This window comes from Phyllostomus discolor, chromosome 1, assembly GCF_004126475.2.
Source record: "Phyllostomus discolor isolate MPI-MPIP mPhyDis1 chromosome 1, mPhyDis1.pri.v3, whole genome shotgun sequence".
In the NCBI taxonomy this organism is placed as follows: domain Eukaryota; kingdom Metazoa; phylum Chordata; class Mammalia; order Chiroptera; family Phyllostomidae; genus Phyllostomus; species Phyllostomus discolor.
The window spans coordinates 84,884,573-84,905,135 of record NC_040903.2 but is presented as its reverse complement, the minus strand read 5'-3'; the positions used below and the strand labels follow the sequence as shown (position 1 = coordinate 84,905,135).

Genomic DNA, 20,563 nt, shown 5'->3' with positions numbered 1-20,563 from the left:
TTACAGATAAAGGTTATGTATAGAATATAATATAACATGTATCAGATGCTTTCAGGAGTGGCCCTATGGGACACCAAACTCAGTGTTGCTACGTTATTCTGAATCAGGAGGACGGGTTGGAATTCCAAGTGCCATGCAGGAGGGAGAGCGTGGTTTCCTCTTCACTGATGTCTGCAAGCCTGCTGTCCACAGGTCCTGTCTCTCATTGCCCTTCAACAGATTTGACAAGAGTCTGTGGCTGGTGTGATTACATTGTTCTTAGTCCCGGAAATACAGTCTCTTTTCTGATTCTTGGTGGTGATGAGTAAAAAGATTGTTTCTGCTGAGGGTTGAAGAGGTCTTCAAACTAGTTTGCTTTCTAGTAAACAGCAAGGCCTGCAGAGACCCCAGAGAGATGCCGGGCATCGCCCTGGAGATTAAATTTCTGCCAGTGTTTTGAAAGAGTAAGTTGTCAATGCTTACAGGTCAGAATCTGGTGCTGTGAATTCTGAACATTTTCAAAATTTTTGATTTATATTTTAATTGAATCCTATAGTGCCTGGCAAAAAAAAAAAATTATTCTCTCTGGAAAGTAATTGTTCTCTCTGGAAATAAATTGAGTTCTTGGTGAATGTGACCAAAGGCAGAAATTAGATTTTCTTAAAGTTGTATGCACATTTGTCCACAGTGTTGTCATGAAAAGTATTGTGCTCATAGTCACTCTGCTATTCGAGTCATGTCACTAAGTCTTTCTACGCCTTTGTTTCCTCATCTGGACGTGGGGATAAGAATGGCCTCTGCCTCGTTGGGCTGTTGTGAAATCAGATGAGAGAGTGCATGGAAAACTCCTACCCCAGTGCTCGGCATATAATAAGAACTCAGTGTGTTCTAGCTATTACTACTTCCACTTAACGTTGTTGAATTCACTTAAATGGCAATGATAGCATTTCCTACTTACCTCAGAAAAAAACAGCCCTATTTTGTGTTATTCTAAATGTTTGTATTTTTCTGATGCTTTTTATTATGGTTCGTTCAAATTTTAATGTTATTTTTGGCTAACCAGGTTCTTTTGCAACAAGCTGATTTGCAAGTACAAACTATTAGGTGAGCAGACAAAATGAAAATAGAAAGCTGCAAGTTCATATATCCTTTCTTATGACCAAATAAGTGGGCTGTCCTGTTAGTTTAGGTGTTTATAGTACCTGTGTGAACAGCTGTGATGTTGGAGGCACCATCGCAGCAGCTTCTCTGCTGTGCAAATAGTGACAACAGCCTTTTCAGAGACAATGTCCAGAAGGGACAGTTACTTGATGGGTCTGGTAAATATCAGAAATCAAAGCCCCCTTTCTTCCTTTAAAGTGATTCTTTTGGCCTGAGGGCACTGACACCTGTCCCCGACAGCCCACAGGCAGACTCTGGAACACCTCAGGTGATCACACTGTGCCCAGTGCCAGCAGACCTGATGGGGTCTGCTTGCCCCCTGCATTCTGGTGTGCAGGACTCAGTCCTGGCAGAAGTGAACCTCTAAGGGTCCTTTGGCTTAGAAGAGAGACAGTGTTCCCTTAATCTGGACAAGTTGCATTATCATCCCCATGGCCATACCTGCAGAAGAACCATCTTTTAGATGTTCTGTTCTCCTGGGCAGGACTTGAGGTAGTTCTGAAACTTCACTGAAGGACAAATAGGAGAGTCACAAAAACTGGGTTTATTATCGAGTGGCTGTGTCTGTGTGCCACCTTTCACTGGAGATGTAATTTCTTCTAGCTCTGCTATTTACCCTCCACCCAAAGGTGTTTTTTGAACTTTTTAGACTCTCCTGTGGGATGAAAGCTTTGACAACAGGACTTATTTCTGTGGAGCTCAGCAACCTTTTCCTTTTTGCTTGTAATCAGTAGATAACTAGGACTTTTCTCTAATGTGGTTAAGGAAATTTCAGAAAGTCTTTTCCTGTCCCTTTTGTTTGCTTCTCTCTGGTCTTTTAAAGCTGTAGTACATATGTTCTTCATCTTGAGAGGGAAAATGGGGGCAGGGAAGAGAGGAGCAGGGGAAGTGGGAAAAGGGACAAGGGGAAAGGAGTGGGGGAGAGAGGCAAGGCTGCTTAATAAAACCCTTGTTGTTCGTCCTCGTGCTGTAGTCTCTGAAAATCCCCAGGTTTTGCCACCAGAACGTGCCGTCGGAACATTAGGAACGTGTGTCATTCTCTTTGGAGGAACTGAACCTCGAAGCAGAGAATTTAGGACACTGTTATCTTTAACCTTTTAGTTCAACAGCAGATGCCAGAAACCGGCCTGGGTCGTGTCACGGGAGTCACCGAGAACAGAACAGGATTTGCAGGCCTGCCTTTCAGGAACAGCGCTTCCATCCGCCTAGTTGCCCTGTGGTAGCGGGCTGACCGTGGGAGGCGCCTGTGATAATATTTACATTCACCTCGCTGTGCTTACTCTTAGCACTTTTCGAGTAAAATATATAACTGACCATTTGGGAAACCTCATTTATGAACTCAGGTCATGTATTAATATGACCATATTCATGGGGAAAATGTATTTAATAGCAAGTGCTGGGCCAGACTTTCTTTTAAGAAGTTTTCTGCTTATTTGCTTTGGCTGATTCTTCTTGCAGGCCCCAGGGCTCCCAGGCATTAGGAAGCATCCTAGGTCCCTAAAACCAACCCCACCCCACTTTTATCCAGCTGACTCCTTCAGTGCCTGTATACCGCCTCCCTTGTAGTTCATGCAGAGAGTTGTAGGAAGCACTGGGCAAGGGGTATTTTTAGTAGGTGGAAACATTGGCCAATGGAAGGAAAGCTGTAGGCAATACATGTTTTCAAGACTACTTCTTGAGTTCACGTTTATCATAACTGTCCTCTGACATCCTCTCCCTCCCATCCATTCTCCACGTCACAGCCAGTACAGCCAGTGCACCTCGTCTTGGCACTCTTCTGTTAAAATCTTCCAGACGCTTCCAGTTTCTACCAGAATAGAGCCCAAAATCTTTATGAGGTTCTTAAAGGCCCAGCAGTCTGCCTGCCTCAGTCCTCAGTCACTGGGTGCCTTTCTTCTCCTGCGAGTTGCACCCCTGCAGTGAGGATTCAGCCCCACACCCCTTCAACCGCCAGGGTGCCAGCGCGCAGTGGCCCACCTGCCCTCGCGCCCTGGAGTAAGCAGCACTTTACAGAGGTTTTCAGGCTTCTGTCCTCCCCCTCCTAGCTCAGCCAGCCAGCCCCCTTTCTTCTCACCCCTGTGCTCTCATAGCTTCCTCCACCCCACGTTTAAAGCATTCATTTCCTGGAGAAATGGTTAGATGTCTGTCTTCACATCTGGAATATAGATCCTATGAAGGCAAGAGTATGCGTTTTGCTTTACAACATGCTTAGCCCAGGGCCCTGGATGCAATGGATGACCGCTTTCTTGATTGATTGCCCGTAGCCTGTGGATGGAACAAGGGGCGTGGCTGAAGAGAGGAATCATATTGTTAGATTTCTTACCCTTTTTTAATCTCTGAAGTTGTACTGTGCTAATTCTGAGAATTATGGTCCAACTACAGAGAAGAGTTGATATGCATTTGTTTTTATAAAATATACATATATGTATTTAAATGTGCTTATAGCCAAAATATGATGCCGGGGAGGATAAGGTGGAAAATCGGGTATCAGCTTCTATCCTGATTATACTTGTGTTTTCGGGCATGGCTAGTCATTTATTTTAACTAAAACTTTCTGCATTGATTCAACTAGCTCTCTGAATTAAAGAATATTTTCAAACTACACAAGTACATTGCAGCTTCACAGCCTCATATTTAACAACTACTATATCAGACTCGCCGTCCGGAGCCCTCGGAGCAGCCCAACAGAAGCAGCAGACCCAGCTGCTGGGGGCGGGCATGGACGCAGGTCCTGGCAGAGCTCTCCTTGCTTTCAGCGTTGTAGGTTAAGTTTTTTCCACAATAGAAATTCTTTTTATAAACAATCTTTAAGATTTAGAATTATAAAAGACAACACAACCCCCCCAAATGACAAAATATCACTTTCCTTTCCAATAATCAGACTACCACTATTAGCATATTGGTGGATTTACATTTATTGATTTAATCCTCTCCCAAGGACATTTTTCATTGCTTTTTGGAGAGCGAGGAGGGAGAGCAGAAGGGAGAGAGAGAGACATCAGTGTGAGAGGGAAGCACAGACCCGTTGCGTGACCCCTCACTCCAGTGTCCTCCGCCCTGCTCGCACCGGACTAGAGCTCGCCCAGGCCTGGACTGGGAATGGCACATGTCTATACAGGAAACTGAACCCACAACCTAGGCATGTGCCCTGAGGGATCGAACCCACTACTCTTTGGTTACGGGTCGGTGCTTCAACCAGCTGAGCCACACCAGCCTGGGCAGCACACTGGTGAATTTGTTACCATTCTTTTTTCTAGTCCAAGTGTTTGGTTTGTTCGTTTTTCTTGTACCAGTGAAGATCATACTGCTTGATTTTGTTCCCATTGCTTATTTCACTTCGTATTTTCTCCTGACACAGCAGTGGGATGCTGTTAGCAATCCAAACTGGTATGTGTGAGGAAAAACTTAATTAAATTAACTCTTACAGAGTAGAGTGCACATGGTTGTAAGAACCAATAGATGCAGAGCATTTCGGGTCTCTAAATGCCTCCCAATGCTTCCTAGTGAATTAAAGTAAAGGTGTGTATGATCATCTGCTGCTGAATCAAATAGTTCTTGGAATCCCAGTGCTTAAAAGACTAATGAACCATCTGACACTTGGCAAGTTGTTAGATGACTAATTCTTTGGGTTGCTGTTTTCAAACGTGTGCTCTCCTCCCTTCCTTTCCCTTTGCTTCATCCTAGGCTGCTTTTTGTTTCTCCACATCCTCCAGCCACTGTGAACACCTTTCCCCAACTGTTCTGGGCACTTTACTTGCCTTAGAAGCCTAAGACACTCGCCCTTCCCCCATCCCAACACTTTGCTGGGAAGGTTCCATGTTCTTCCTCTCTCCATGCAAAAGGAGCTTCCTCAAAGAGGACCTCCTTGATCTCCCTGCACCGAGAACTATTTGCCCTCTGACAGTTCGTGTGGAAAAAAGGGAGCTAACAAACTCTCATAATGTCCCTAAAATATGGCACTTTAAGATTTGAGCTATTCCAATCCAGAGATAATCTGCATAAATTACAAGATTAAGGAAACAATAAAATGATGGTTCTATAGAGTTTTTCTAACTTTCTTTGTCATCAGAAATGAAGCATGCTTGCCTACAACTTTGTAGTATTTCTAGTAGATAAAAGGCAGTCACCCTCTCAGAGGCCCAAAGAAAGAAAGAAAAGCTGTAACTGGATGTCTTTGCTGTCAGTCATCTGGGTGTGAATGAGGGAAGGCAGTTGCCTCAGCCCTTAGAGCATCTGGGATCAGGCTGTGGCCCTACAGCTTCTGTCTGAACTGGCTTCTCTTCTCTGTCCCTCACAGGCTGAGAATAAGTGAGTGTGTGGGAGGGGCTTTACTGGCTGGACTTTTGAAACAAGCAGGAAAAAACTTCAGAGCAGTAAGCTTTAAAAATATCAGTGTAAATATTATGAAATTATTCATTTAAAAATTCTTGCTAAAAATAATAGGAACATCATCGAAAAAAGAACCCTTTTGATTAATATCTGTTGCTTGGTGTCCTACACATCTTTCACTCTCTGCCTTATAAAAATAGATAATTCATTTAAGTTCTGTCAAAGAAAAGGGAGTATTCCCTGGTCTTTGGCCAAGAATCCCCCACCCCCACCACTGCTTCCACACTCCCCAATCTCACCCTAGCCACTCCCTGTGAGTGCCCAGCGAGGCAAACGTCATCTGGTGTTTGCCTCTCCAGCCCTCACCAACAGTCAGAATCATTGTGTTCACTGACCTTCCATCTCGTGTCTGCCCCTCCCGTTAATGTGCAGGCTCCGCAGGGCCAGGTCCTTGTCCATCCTGCTCACCCTTTTCACCCCGCCTCCTCCCCCTCCCACAGCACTTGGCATATGAGTAGTAATCAAATACACATTAAAGGAATGAAAAGCTAATGATTTAAATACATCCAGGTTTTAAAAAGTGTCTACTTAAGCTCTGCCCCACTTGTTTCCATGAGGAAAAAGGTTGACCAGAGTCCTTGGGTTTCTTGACAAGATCTTCACCTTTGTTCAGTGAACACTTATTGAGTGACTGTCACTGGTCACATCCTGGGAATGCCATATGAATAAAACATGACTGATGCCCTCTGGGACCTCAGGGACTGGCAGAGGGACCCACCTGTATGACTCACATGTATGTAAATAAGTGCAAGTCTATGAAAAAGTGGAATAGAGGTGTGGATACAGGAGTCTATGAATTAAAAGGGGGAAGAATTTAATTTGCCTGGGCACAAAAGTATTCACACAGGCAGTGATGTTTGCCTGGGGCATGAACGAAGAGAAGTTTGGTGGGTTAATTAGCAGGAAGAGCATCTCAAACTGGGGACAGGGCAGAGACTGAACATGAGTGACGTGTTTGGGCACTTGGGAGTGGGAGTGGTGGGATTGTAAATGCTGCACCAAGGCCTTTGGATTTGATCTTAGAGGAGCCAGGGCACCTGCTTAAGCAAGGCAGGTCCGGGTAAGAAACCCAGATCAGTGTGCACTGGTGCACAGTGCTTGCTGGAGGGGGGTCAAGGCTGTGGTTGAAAAGCCAAACCAGGCATTTTGGGGAAAATATCCCTAATCTAGAGTTCATAGTGCATCTTGCATAGAGACACAATTTTGAATTTCATAGAGATGAATATTTTGTAATTGGTGGCTCTTTTAAAGTGTATTTTTCCAGATGAAAACCTTTTTAATACACGTTATGTTGAGATTAGAAACTTTTGAAAACCATGTTTTGCTTGTACCTAGATAAATATTACAGTATACATCACTGTTGAACAAACTTTGTGAATCTTCATGTGAAATGCAGTTATTTTGCATTCTTCCAGATGAGTGAATGCCCAGGTTTTTCTCCCCTGCCGCCATTAAAGGTAATGTCTCTTTATCAAAACTTCATCAAAACAAAGCATCTCCCTCTCTTGCAGTCCCACGGCATCCTTCAAATGATTTGTTTGAAATATTTGAAATTGAAAGAGGAGTCAGTGCAGAGGATGAAGCAAAGGATGATCCAGGTAGACACTTCTATTCTTAGTACCATTAGAATGGCATTGTATTATTTCCCTTTTTTTCATGAAACTAACTTTTAAATTATAAATTGTGAGGTTGCACCTGGGAAAATTTTAGATCTTTTTTTTTTATACAACTTGATTTCCTCTGCAGTTAAATCAGCTGGGCACAGATAATCGAGTCATCATTATTTATCTTTTTAAAACTATATTAAACTGCATTTAATAGAAACTCTGGGGAGGAAGTCATATTTTATAAGTGATGATGAAACAAGGTCATAATTTGGCAACATTCGTGTGCTGTGTTTTTACAGCTGAGCATGCAGGCACAATTGTGCTGAGGAAGGATGCATGTGATTTCCTTTTGATCTCTGGGAGAGAAGTGCTGGTGGATTAGTTAAGTGCGGACGGAAGGGAGCACATGTACAGATAACCTTGTTAACAAATACATGCTGTTGTTAGTCTGTGGTTTACTTGTCTTTCTGGTCTTTTCCTCACAGGTGTCCTCATACACAGTTGCAGTTTTGACCATGGGCTCTGCGGGTGGATCAGGGAAAAAGACAGTGACCTGCACTGGGAGCCAGTGAGGGACCCAGCAGGTAAGATGGGTGACATCACTCAAGGACACCTCCATTTGATGGGAGACCCTAGTGCTGCTGACCAAGTGTACTGCCACATCTCTGTGTTTGCCCAGTAACGAGGGTAAAGAAACAGCTTGTCCAGCCTTCATATGTCCCATTTTTTAAGGGAACTAAAAATGTTAGCTGTCAGTAAGAATTATACTGTGGGAAGATGAGTAGTTCATTAAAAGGCCAGTAAGTACCTCTCAAAAAGCTTGGTGAATAAAACAAGTGGACTTATTCTAACCTATTCTAGCTTACTTGTAGTGCCTCATTCCCAAATGTAAAAGAAGTTTATCAGCCATGGTAGAAGCTGCTGGCTATTTTCCCACTCATGTCTTTTTTTTTTTTAAGATTTGAGACATAGTTGAAGGAGACTGACGGTTCTGAGAAGTTGTGAATACCTCTCTGAAAAAAAAAAATTCAATCTAACTTGGATGCTGGAGAAATTAGTTATAAATTACCACTACTTATTCCTAGAGAATGTTCTTCATAAGGTGGATTTAAACATAGTTCCTTGGAAAATTAACAGGCTTTTCAATCTCACACTTTGAAGTTTTAATACTTGTAAGCTGTTTTGTTTTCTTGTTCCAGAAAGTAAAGCTACATATTGTTGGTGTTTTCCCTCCCCTAAGTAATTAAATCTTTTATGGATGATGTCAACTCATAGAAGGATGAGGAGTCTGGTTTCGTTTTTGTCTTTTTTATACTCCTGGTTTTAAAATTAGGAATGAAAGAGACAAGATGTGAAGAAAAAGTATAGTGTTAACTAAAAAGTATGCTGTTAATGAAAAGCCTAGTTCTTAATACCATCCCAGGTATTATATAGAAGAACACAAAACACAAAAGTTAACTTGAGAGAGGATATGCTCTGTTAAACCAGTTATTCTCAAACTTCAGCATTTGTACAATTCAGCTGGACGCCCGGTTAAAATGTAGGTTTTGATGCATTTCTGACAAGCTTCTTGGGGATGCCTGTGCTCCTGACCCTTGATGCACATTTTGAGTAGCAAGGTATTAAAATACAATATTAGACCAAAATATTTCATTAGATCCCCAAGATTGAAATAGTAGATATTTTAAAATAAAAATTTGAGGTAAGCTTTCAAAAATATGAATATTCTTCAGATTCAAATTATTTTTTAGATTTTTTTTTAGCTGTACAATAATTGTTAACGACACGCAGGCACAGAGGACAGCCAGCCCCTCTCTCTCTTGCTCTGCTGTCAGCTCTGGTGCACTGCGGGCTGCTGTAAGCAGGACGCTGTTACTGTGACAGACGGATGTAGGTATTGATTTCAAAGGGAGAGAAACACTGAGTTGTTGTGCGTAGTTCATGTGTTCATTGGCTGCCTCTTGTATGTGCCCTGACCAGGGATCAAACCCACAACTTTGGTGTATTCAGACGACACTTGAACCAACTGAGCTATCCAGCCAGGGCTATATAGTTTTAAATGTTATTTTTTAATTAACTGATATTCAATGTTATTTTGCATTAGTTTCAGCTGTATAGCATAACAGTAGACAATTATGTAGTTTACAAAGTGATCACTTAGATAATTCAAGTACCCACCTGGCACCATACCTAGTTATTATAACATTATTGGCTATATTCCCTATGTTGTACTTTACATCCCTGTGGCTATTGGGACAACATTATTATTAGTGTCATATATATCGGTGAATTAGAAACCAACATTTATTTAATACCTACTGTAGTCTTGAGTCATTCATCATCTCATTAATTTTATTTAATATCCTCTTATCCATCCTGTGAAGCAGGCAGTATTGTTTTTATTTTACAAAGGAAATACTGAGGCCCAGAGTTTACATAAATTTCCTAAGGCCACAGAGCAAAAGAGCAGCCTTCACACCCAAACCTCCCTGGGCTGCTCATGGCCTCCCAGGCAGTTCAGTGTCCAGGACACCTGCCGCAGGATTCGGGGTGTTCACTCCCCCACAGCCTGGCCCCGTCTCCTGTGGTATAGTGCATGATTGGATTAGGAGGTCTCAGCCCTGTGGGCTTGCCTGGCCGCTCGCTTGGAGTAGTTTCTACCTAATGAAGAATCGTGAGCAGCCGTGAACGTTCATGGTCATAATGAATAACTCTTTCGAGTAAGGCACACTGGAGAAAATAATTCATGCTAAATCAACTCAGAAGAATTTGCTACAGATCTATGTAAAAAGTCTATGTAGATAGAGAAATAGTTGACTTTACATACTAATTAGATAGAATGTACATACTATTTTATAGGACCGATTTAGTACTTTTCAACTCTTTTTATTATTCATCTCATTTGTGAATGTTAAAATTTGTTGTGACCCACTTGCTCTCCGATGGAAAAAAAGAGAAGAGGATTGGAAATTAAAGTGTCAGGCAAAAAAAGTTAGAAGTGACGATTTGGCCGTGACCGTGAAAAACATGTGGAAAGGAAGCGGTGGCTGCTGGGATGTGACTGGAGAGCTCCCGGTGAATGCTCCAGGGCCGCTGTCCCAGGGACTGCTCCAGGTGTTCACCGGCGACGTGGATCAACGGCATGTTGGCTGTGGTTATTAAGGCATTCTCCCCGAACTGTGGAGGGCTCGAAGCCAGAGGAGAAAGTGCTGACACAGTCAGCTCCACGGATCAGATCGTCAGGCCTCATCTCATAGGGCGGAATCTAATGGGGGTGAACATGCGACATAGCTCATGGTCTGGACACCACTTACTCAGCCGTGCAAGGGGAAAAAGTGCCTCGGTAGTAAGTGTGAAAGACTAGGTTTTTAGTGGATAAAAAATTCAGTGAGTGAGCCCTGTGTTGTTGCTGCCAACAAGTTGGGTCATTTCCCTGAAATAGGCTATTTTTTACAGAATGGAAACTCCACTTTGGTGGGTTCTTTCTGCTCTGAGAAGAATAGAGATAAGTGCAGGTCATGCAGAATGACCTGGATGGAGAGGTGTCTCAAAGCCAGGGGAAGAGGCCAGCATGTTTATCCTGGAGAAGAAATAGTGGATCAAGGCTGCTTTTCAAATATTTCACTGACAACATCTATCACCATTGTTCTGTGATCACAAAGGGATGGATGTCAGCTCAGTAGGTGGAAGCAACAGAGAGATGGATTTTGCTTCACTTTCAGACAGAACTTCCCAAGAGTCAGAGCTGTTTACAAAGAGCTTGGGCTGGCGTTGAAGTAGGGAGCTCTCTGTCAGTGGAGCAGGTGACTGGACAGCAGGATGTTGGTTTGAGCACTGGATTAGTGTTGGGCTAGAAACCCTCTTGCACCAGCTCTGAGAGCCTCTGACTCAGAATGGAATGCCCCAGGTCGTCTCCAGAAGAGCAGTGAGCAGCAGGGCTCCAGCTTGGAGAGTGGAAGGGAAGACAGAAAGAGGGCAGAGAGTTGGAAGGAGGGTAGGAGGGCACACCATAGATCAAAGTGGAATTGCAGATGGGCTTTTTAGAGTATGTTGAGGAATTCCAACCATATACTGATGGAGAAATACTCATAAAGCTTCTTAAGAAAAATGCCCATTTTCCTTCTAGGACATTTAAGTGAGGTTATGTGTGTATAAATATAAGCAATTTAATGAATTATTTCTGTGTATTATCTAATTACCAAGCTAATTCATTACTTGCTCCTATTTAGATTATACCATTTGTAAAGGGGCATATGTTTGGATTTCCACAGTTAAGACTGATTTTGATGTGCATTTCTTATCCAAGATCCAAATCTTGAGAAGAGAAAACCCAGAATTAAATAAACTTACAAATTTGAGAAACAGCTATAAATAATTGCCTTTGCTAGCTGCCCTACCGGGTGCTCACTGGGTTTTGTTTATCACATTCAATCTTAAACTTACTTGTGAGATAGTGAAATTAATACATTCCTCCAAAGCAGTGGTCCCCAACCTTTTTGGCATCAGGGACTGGTTTCATGGAAGACAGTTTTTCCACAGACTGGAAGGTGGGGGATGGTCTCCAGCTGATTCAACAGCATTGCATTCAAGCTCACCTCCTGCCCTGGGGCCCTGTCCCTAACAGGCCCAGACCCCTGCTCTAAAGAATGGGAAGTTGTGCTGCCAGCATATGCAGAGACTCACTGCAGGCCTATGCTGAGGCCCTCAAGGCACGCCCTTCTCCTGTAGATGTCGGGGTTGGACCTGGGCCCTGTTCCTAGAACCCTGATCACTGGGGATTGGTGGTTAAAGGTGACTCAGTGCCCTGCCTGCTACAAGGAATTGCTACAAGGAATTCACTTAAATATAGAATAAGTATGCCAGCGTGTACATACAAGTATGTCTGATGCAGCAATAAGCAGCATTATTTTGAAACACTTGTGAGTGGAAAGCTAAATCAACAGTGAAGACAAATGCCGCCTTCCAGCCCTAGCTCTCAGTTGACCTCAGATGCAACCACTTCTATGGTTATCTTCCCAGAGATGCATTTGTCCATATGACAGCAAAGCACCCTCTTACGTACCTTGCTTTTGTCACTTAAGGATATTATTGTAAGAGTTCACATGAAGAACAAGGACATTAAAGCCAAATGCCTGGGCCAAAACCCAGCACCACTGCTCATTAGCTTTGACCTTGAGCAAGTCATTTAAAGGGAGATAATCAGAAGTACCTATTCAACATATGTAAAGCATTTAAAGCAGTGCCTGTTCCAGAGTTACCATTAAAATAACGTCAGCCTTTGCTGCTGAAGACGGTCCTACGTCAGTCATACAGAACACCCTCACTCTTATCCGTGACTGTCCCTCCATCATTCCTCAGATGTGCCCTTGCAGTTAGCCAGCCATCTCTGAGGAACATCTCAGTTGTTTCCAGACTTTTGGGAGTTCGGACAATACTGCCATGGAAAACTCATATACATGTCATTTCATGTACGTTCGAATAGAATGTGTCTGTAGAATAAACTCCTAGATGTGGGTTACCGAATCAAACGTAACTTGCATTTGAATTCTGATAGATTTCACTACATTGCACTCCATGATGGTTATACCAGTTTAGACTCCCACAAATAAATGTTTAAGGGCCATCCCAACAATAGATCTTATTCAACTGCTTTCAGAAATCTTTGCCAAGCTTATTGGTAAAAGCCATCTCATTTTAATTAATTTTGTTGTGAAAAGGCGACCATCTTTTCATATTTTAAGTCATTTTTTCTGAGATGCTATGTATTTGTCTTTTGTGTTCTCTTTACTGTTGGTTTGTAACTTCTGGGTAAAAGGGAAACAGTCCTTTTTCATGTGTTGCAGATATTTTTTGGCTTGTCTTACTACTTTACAGTGTTATCTTGGAGTGAGAATTTGGAAACAAATATTCTTCAGCAAAAAATGGCTAAATTATCAATGGCATACTTGAAGCTATGAAAAATGTCTATTTGTTGACATAAAAAATGGCTGATAATATTTATAAAAAAGCTAGTTATAACACCAAATAAACATTCACAGAGCAGGTCTGTGGAGGAAGAGCAACTGTGGCCTCGCTGACCACGCGTTTTACACTTTTAGGGTTGACTTTTGTTAGGGTGCCTTGGTTTGTTAGGTTTCCTGACTCACAGGCAGCGTCTGGCAGTGACATTAGTATACATTCCACAGAGACTTAAGATAATCCTTGTTTTCTTCAAACTTGCAGGTTAACTGTAACAACCTTATATCTTAGTCTTAACCAAAATACCTGTGATGATTCAAAAGCTAACTTATGGGGAGACATAGAAAATCCATCTAAATATTTTGGCCTAAAATACCATTTAGATTAATTTGGGAGAATGGGGGTAGTGGGATGATGATAAGAAATTGTGTTTGTTGTTGATGATTCAAGTATATGACTCAAGGACCTATTTGCTTGCAGGGGGTTTTGTTTTCTGAATTCTTAGGACATCATTTATTCAACAAATGGCATTGAACTCCTACCATATGCCAGGAGTGTAATGGGGTGGCTTGGGGGAACAGTTGGTTCTGACATCAAAGAGTGCGCATCCGGGGGGAGAGGAGCACGCAAACCAGCGATCCAATCAGAGGGTAGCAAGTACTGAATAGGGGCCCAGTCAGCTCTGCACTCAGACCTTTATCCACACCCTGGGTGACTTCACCCCTCAAAGCCTTTGCTCCACAGGCTTGTGAGTAGCATCCATGGGATGCCACCATGGAGCCCTCAGCGCTGCCTGGTGCAGAAATGTGCCCAGAAATCACCTCTTTGCTCCTGTGGCTGCTCAGAGAGCACTTGAAAGAGACCTCACTTGAAAAATGAGAGGACATCCCAAACCTCAATCATGTCTGATACAGAGTACACATAGGAAAAAATATGGTTGTCTTTTCATTGACAAATAAATGGGGTTGCTACCAGAACAGATGCATGCATTGAGCATTACAACCCCATTTTCCTGTGGCTAAATCAGTGTTGAAACACAGGGTGTTTTTCGGTTGGCTACAGTAAAACAGCCTGAGAGGAATGTTGTTTGTGCTTGGACTGAGTTTCAGAATACTACCTACAACTTTCCCCCTTGAGAAGCAGCTTTCCCCCACTCCCTGCCACTCAAGCTTTTGTTCCCCTTAATTGCAGTTTATCTAACAATGGGGAAGGCAAACGCTGTAGCCCAAGGGATCTGAGGACAAGGTGACCTGTCTGAAGTGACAGTTTTGTTAACATTTTGTGTTCATGTATATTATATTACATTATGTATTATATAATTGTTACAATATGAAAACATTGTAAACTACTTATCTTCAAATAAAACTGATGCTCCCGGAAACTGGAGGGTTTCCAGAGCACCTCTGCCAATTCCTGGGGTGAGGTGCTTTCAGTGGGAGAGGCATAGCAAGCTCTGGCATTTTTAAAGGACTGTTTTCTCTCTAGATTTACAAAAAAATCAGAAGAGATAATAAACAGATTTAGGACCCTTTAAACTACCACCTGCCCTGCTGCCTGGAGGTTAATTATCCACACAGAAAATTCTCTGGGCAACTCAGAGTCACCCACCTAGTCGGCCAGCCAACCTGACAACATAATCATCACCCGGGGAGGATCAGGAGGTGGCGAAGGCGGGTGGGTGTCTGTGCATGCCTGTGTGTGTCTGATCATATCCCCCCGGCAGTGCTGGCAGTGTTCGGGTTCCTAATCGCTGTGTGTCTCTGGCATGGCTCGTCCTCTCCATCAGCACATGAGTGTGTGTTTTCTGTAAATACAAAACTATGGAATTTGAGACAGGCATAGAATAAGTCATATTTTTCTCCTTCAGTAATCTGAAATTCTTCACAAGTGACTGCCACAGTTTGAAGTTTATTTAAACAAAAAACGTGCAACTCCTGTCCATACTTTTATGCTACAAGGGATGTCTGTATGTACACTCACGGCCCTGCTTTCCCATTGTAGGTGGACAGTACCTGACCGTCTCAGCCGCCAAGGGCCCAGGGGGGAAAGCTGCACGCTTGGTGCTGCCTCTCGGCCACCTCATGCACTCAGGGGACCTGTGCCTGTCATTCAGGCACAAGGTAACTGGGCTGCACTCCGGCACGCTCCAGGTGTTTGTGAGAAAACACGGTGCCCATGGAGCAGCGCTGTGGGGAAGAAACGGGGGCCGTGGCTGGAGGCAAACGCAGATCACCCTGCGAGGGGCTGATGTCAAGAGCGTAAGTAGAACGCAGACTGGGAGCTTTCCCTTTTACAGGAGAACTCTGGGGTCTGAGCTGGGAGAAGTCTTGTTCTCTTCATTAACTCGGGTTCAGACAAAAGTTAGGGTTTTTCTGGATATGACAACTCCATTCCTGCCTCTTTCTTTAATCACTTTTAGTGTCTTTGTAACTCTTCATTATAACCCATGACCACCACTCCCACAACCCTAGGGTAGATCCCCTACTTCTAGTAAAAAAAAAAAAAGTAACTGAAAAAGTAAATATGTTAAGAGAAACTTCAAAGGGTATCTCCCTTCATTTCTTATACTTGAAACTCTGACCATGAGTTACCCTAAACTGTTTTCTGTACCAAAATATTCCTTTGAATTCCATTTTTCCCTCTTTGCCTTATTAAGTAAGACAGCATGTGGGAAAAGCTTTGATTGGATATATAAATTTTATCTTAAGTAACCAAGTCACATACCAATCAGGGGATCCGTAACACCTCACTGAAATGATGTATTTGGAAAAACTGTCTTCTTTATGTTGATACCTATAAAAAACTTTTACTATTATATTCTCCATCTATTCCTATAGGTATGGTTTCTAGAAACTCTTTTAGAAAGAAAAAGTAGCCTGCATTATTACAGCTTTTATCAGAACCTTGAATTTTTTTTTACTCTTATTTTTCTTAAAATTTTTCTTAATATTCATATTTTTAGAGAAATAAAACAAGATAAAATCATTTCAAATCACAGAAGATACTGGTTTCTTTTGTTTTTATTTTTTAGCTTTCATTTTTTATTGTATTTTTTCCATTACCATTTAGTCCCCCGTCCCTGCTCCCCCCAGCAATCACCACACTGTTGCCCACGTCCACGAGTCCTTCTTCCTATGTGCTGGATCCCTCCACCCCCTAACCTCACCCCAACCCCCACAAAGGAGCAAGGATGCTATAAAAGATAAAATGCAAGGATAGGTAAAGTCCTTGGTCTTTACGCAAGGAAAACAATGCCGTGGTTAGATTATGGAGTCTGATTCTCTTCCATGTTGCGGCAAAGCTGTGTGAACCCAGTGGAGGAGCTGGAAAGCATCAGGCTGCAGGACTGTGTCCTCTGGATCTCTGGGTCTCAACCTCTGCACCTTCACACTCCCTCGCGCTCCCTCGCACTCTTTGCTTCTGACCTCGGTGATCTTTGGCAGAAGTGTCCACATCATAAGCATTCCTAAAGTGAAGTAGTCCATAGTTTAGAATGGCTTTTAAAGGATAACTGATTCTGAGTAATAACAGTTGACTTAAGTTTCTATCAGATGGCAAGCCTCAGGTCAAACTGTTCTCTAGTCTTTCCTTCTGTTAAGTAAGTTTACTATTTAGTTTTGGGGAAGTTTGCCTTCATACTGCTAAATAAGCAGGCATTGGGAAGGGCAGAAGGGGCCTGACCAGTGTGTGCGTTCTCTCCCTAGGTCATTTTCAAAGGTGAAAAAAGGCGTGGTCACACCGGGGAGATTGGATTGGATGATGTGAGCTTGAGAAAAGGCCACTGCTCTGAAGAACGCGAGCGACTCCACAACTAGCGATGAACTCCTATGTTGCTCCCTCTTCTTTTTCTGATCTTCACCTCCTGTCTTCTCCTCCCTCTTATCAGGCCTAGGAGAAGAGTGCGTCAGTGGGTCAGAGAAAGTGGTCACTGACCCTCATCTTGTCGGCCTGCTTTTGTGCAATCCCAATGAACAAGTGACACTCTCCTTGAAAGAGGAGGGGCACCTGTGGACACATACAGTCCATCTTTGGGTGTGACCTCGTAGGAACTGGCCTTCAGCATGTGTGGCCTATGCCTTCATCCTGGTTACAAAGTGCTCCTTGTAGCAAGTTATGGGAGACGTTTTCAGAAGAAATTTGTGCAAATGGCATTCTGTTATCTGTTCAGTGTTGTACCTTGAGTAGTATTGACTTCCCCGAAGACATGTTGTACCATGTGCTTGTGAAACTGGTTTCTCCTCTTCCCTGGACTGACCTGAACTCTTGTCCTGCCATTCACTTTATAAAAGAAGGGTGTGCAACATGTCAAAATGCATTTACTCTTGTTATCTGTATTTTTCTTTTAAAGACAATTATGTAAAGTGGGCACATAATTCCTTGTTAGTAGTATTGTGTTTTGTGTAAATGTGCTATTGATATTAAATAGTTAACGTGTTCCTAATATTTACAGACTCTAGTTGCAAGAGAAAAGGCAGCTTGTGATCGCTTGAATTAAAAAATACATGGTGAAATGGTACCCAGTTCTGTGACCTTATATTGGAGTAAGAGGAATTTGAAGCGGTGTCAGGTTGTGGTAGTGGAGGGATGAATGTTTGAATGACCTTGAGTTAGATTCCTACGAAGGATAAGAAACCATTTTCTTAGGTAGACAAGACGCAGAAGTTAGTATATGAACCTGTTTCTGGTTACACTTTTAAACCAACAGCTTCCCCCCCCCCCCCCCCAGGAGCCTGGTCCTCTCTGATAACTGTAAGAAGCTTGGTAAACGTTCTGGCTGTTTCAGAGGAAACATTCTGTTTAAGGAAACAGGGTGAGGAGAAGCATGGGAACAGCCCCTTTGGAACAGTTTCTTACTAATTTTAAATCAGTATAAACTTAGGCAGGCCTAGCTGATAACTTTGGTTCTCTCGTGCCAGGGTGGGACAGGAAGCAAGTCACACGCTTTGAGGTATTGAATGTGTTGAGACAGGATCCACTTACACACTAGAACAATGGGACAAGATTGGAATTCTAAGATCTAAGAACCCTCAACTAATATATTTCCTCCTTGCGTATTTTAACTTTATAAGAATAGTATATAACTTTTAAAATCAACTTACTACTGAGGCTTTTCCTCATTTCTGATTAAGTAATCAAAATATTTTCTGCTACTTTTGCCAGGAATCACAAAGATGATTAAAGGGTTGGGAAAATGATCTATGGTGAAAAATGAAAGGAACTGGGATTATTTGGCCCGGAGAAGGGAAGACTGGGGGCAAATCGTTGCTGGTGTCCCAGTGTCCAAGAGCTGGTTCACAGAGGGTGGTGGCCAGCTGCTCTCTGCCACACCAAGAATAGAACAAGAGGAAGCAGGCTCAGACTGCAGCATGAGGGAGCATTTTCTGGCGGGGCCAGTTGTTAAGTTGGAATCCCTTATAAAGAAGTGTGACTTTGTCTCACTCTCTTTTTTGAGGCTTTTAAAAATTGGATAAAAATTGGTCTATCTCAGGTGGTTAATGATGTTCAAGGTAGAGTAACAGAGTACAGAACCTCCCAGAAGATGTTTTGATCTATTACCACGTAATGAAAATTGCCAGCACTAAGTCACTTGGAATAGGCCAAGATTTAATTTAGGCATTTCCCTCTTTGGCTCCTGATGGAGAGGAATCAAAAAGGGGGAAATCCACCAAATGCTAGTCTCACTAAAATGTCTCTCCCTTTATGGCAAACCTAGCAGTATTAAAACAAACAAAAAAAACATATGTATATGTATTTATTCCAAAAAGAGTATAATAAACAGATGTTTTAGGACCTCAGTGTCCTAATGTGGTGGTGTTTATTTTTTTTTCCTTGAATAAGTATAACCCTTTCACTTGCCCAGTGGACAATACTTAAGATTTTTAAAAAGACTGTAACAAAGAACAGAGTTTACAGAGCCTCTTTCCTGGAGCAGTGTCTCTGCCGAGTGTGTGACCCAGGCCCTCTCCCTCACCCAGCTGGTGCGACTCAGTTTCTCTTATCAATTGAATCTCCCAGGTTCCACAATGGTAATGTTTTTAGAAAAATAGGTATAATAGTATACCTCTTGTCATTGAACTTGGTGGAGGCAGGGCAGGAGGGGAGTATAAATCAGTGAACCTTTGAGTAGAGGCCAGAAAATATGGCTGTAGAGTCTTTTTAATGGTTGGTTACCTTTTTTGGTCTTATTAACTGCACAATTGAAGGTGAAAGGGGGAAATATTGAAAATTTCACTTTTAGGTGCCAATAATACATTGCACTAAACTGATGAAAGAAGTTATCCAAAGTACTGTATAACATCTTGCTTATTATTTAATGTTTTCTAAAGTGAAAAATGTTAGTGGTTTTCCAAACAAACAAATAAAAATAATTCTTTGTAAATAAAAACACTGTTAATAATACCAGGTGTCTATTCCTTTTCGTTTTGACTTTTTTTAATTGTGGAAATACATACTGCTTACATGACTGGGGACAAAGATATTGCACACATTGTTATGCTTCTTAGGTCATAAATGTGAGATATTGATTCAGCATGGACAGGGAAAGGTCAGATCATGTAACATATGTCACACCTTTGTACATGGCTTTAGTTTTCTTCTATCTCTTAGTTGTAAACATTTACCTCAAATTCTTTTATGGACATGCAGGATAAGCTATAGGTAAGCATATAAATAGATATAAATTATAAATGAAAAGCCTTTTTTACTAGTGTTGATTTTGTTAATTTATGAGGTTTTATTCTGATTCCAATAACCTTTTCTAATGAAGCAAACAACTATAAAAATACAATAAAGACTAAATTAAAAAATAATGACATGCAAGATTAAGAATTAGTCCTACAAAATTATAGAACATATGCTTAATGGCTTTTTTCTTTCTAACACTAGCAGCTAGGACACGTTTGGGGTAAGTATGTACATTAAGCAAAAGGTAAAGAAAAGCTGCAGTTCCCTTCATCTCAGAGATATTCCCTTATCTCAGAGATCCTTCTTAATCATTCCTAGGAGATTTTAGAAAACCTGTTTTCTGAGTGTGTTAAGAAAGTACAATGTTTCTTGCATTTTGTATTTTCTTCAATAAATGTCTCTATTTTTCATATTACATGGCTGGATACTTTCTGGGCAGAACTCACATGGTGCCAGGAGGGCCCCAGAAACATTAGGGGGAACACTTCGTACAGTATGTGATTGTGTCTAACCACTATGGTGTACACTGAAACCAATAAATAATAATACTGAAAATGAACTGCTGAAAATGTAGTTTGGTATACAAGAGTTGTATATAAGAAAATCAGATACCTTAACACCAAAAGAACCAAAACAATCCAATTACAAATGTGAGGAGGACCTGAACAGACATTTCTTCCAAGAGGACATATAAATGGGAAAACATGAAGAGAGTTTGATGTCTCTAGACATCAGGAATGCATATTAAAAACACCGTGAGATACTACCACTTGTCAGGATGGTTG

General features: G+C 42.0%; 1 protein-coding gene across 4 annotated transcripts in view; it reads left to right on the top strand.

Moving 5' to 3' along the window:
• The window catches only part of NPNT (nephronectin), a 78,808-nt gene extending 59,329 nt beyond the window's left edge, over positions 1-19,479 (top strand). For all 4 annotated transcript variants that reach the window (XM_036025674.1, XM_028508063.2, XM_028508064.2 and 1 more), the window contains 4 exons: positions 7,041-7,127; positions 7,622-7,720; positions 15,096-15,352; positions 16,799-19,479. In XM_036025674.1, coding sequence (XP_035881567.1) covers positions 7,041-7,127; positions 7,622-7,720; positions 15,096-15,352; positions 16,799-16,909 — 554 coding nt within the window. In that variant the 3' untranslated portion in view covers positions 16,910-19,479. The remainder of the gene's footprint in view (positions 1-7,040; positions 7,128-7,621; positions 7,721-15,095; positions 15,353-16,798) is intronic.
• The last annotated feature ends 1,084 nt before the right edge of the window (positions 19,480-20,563 follow it).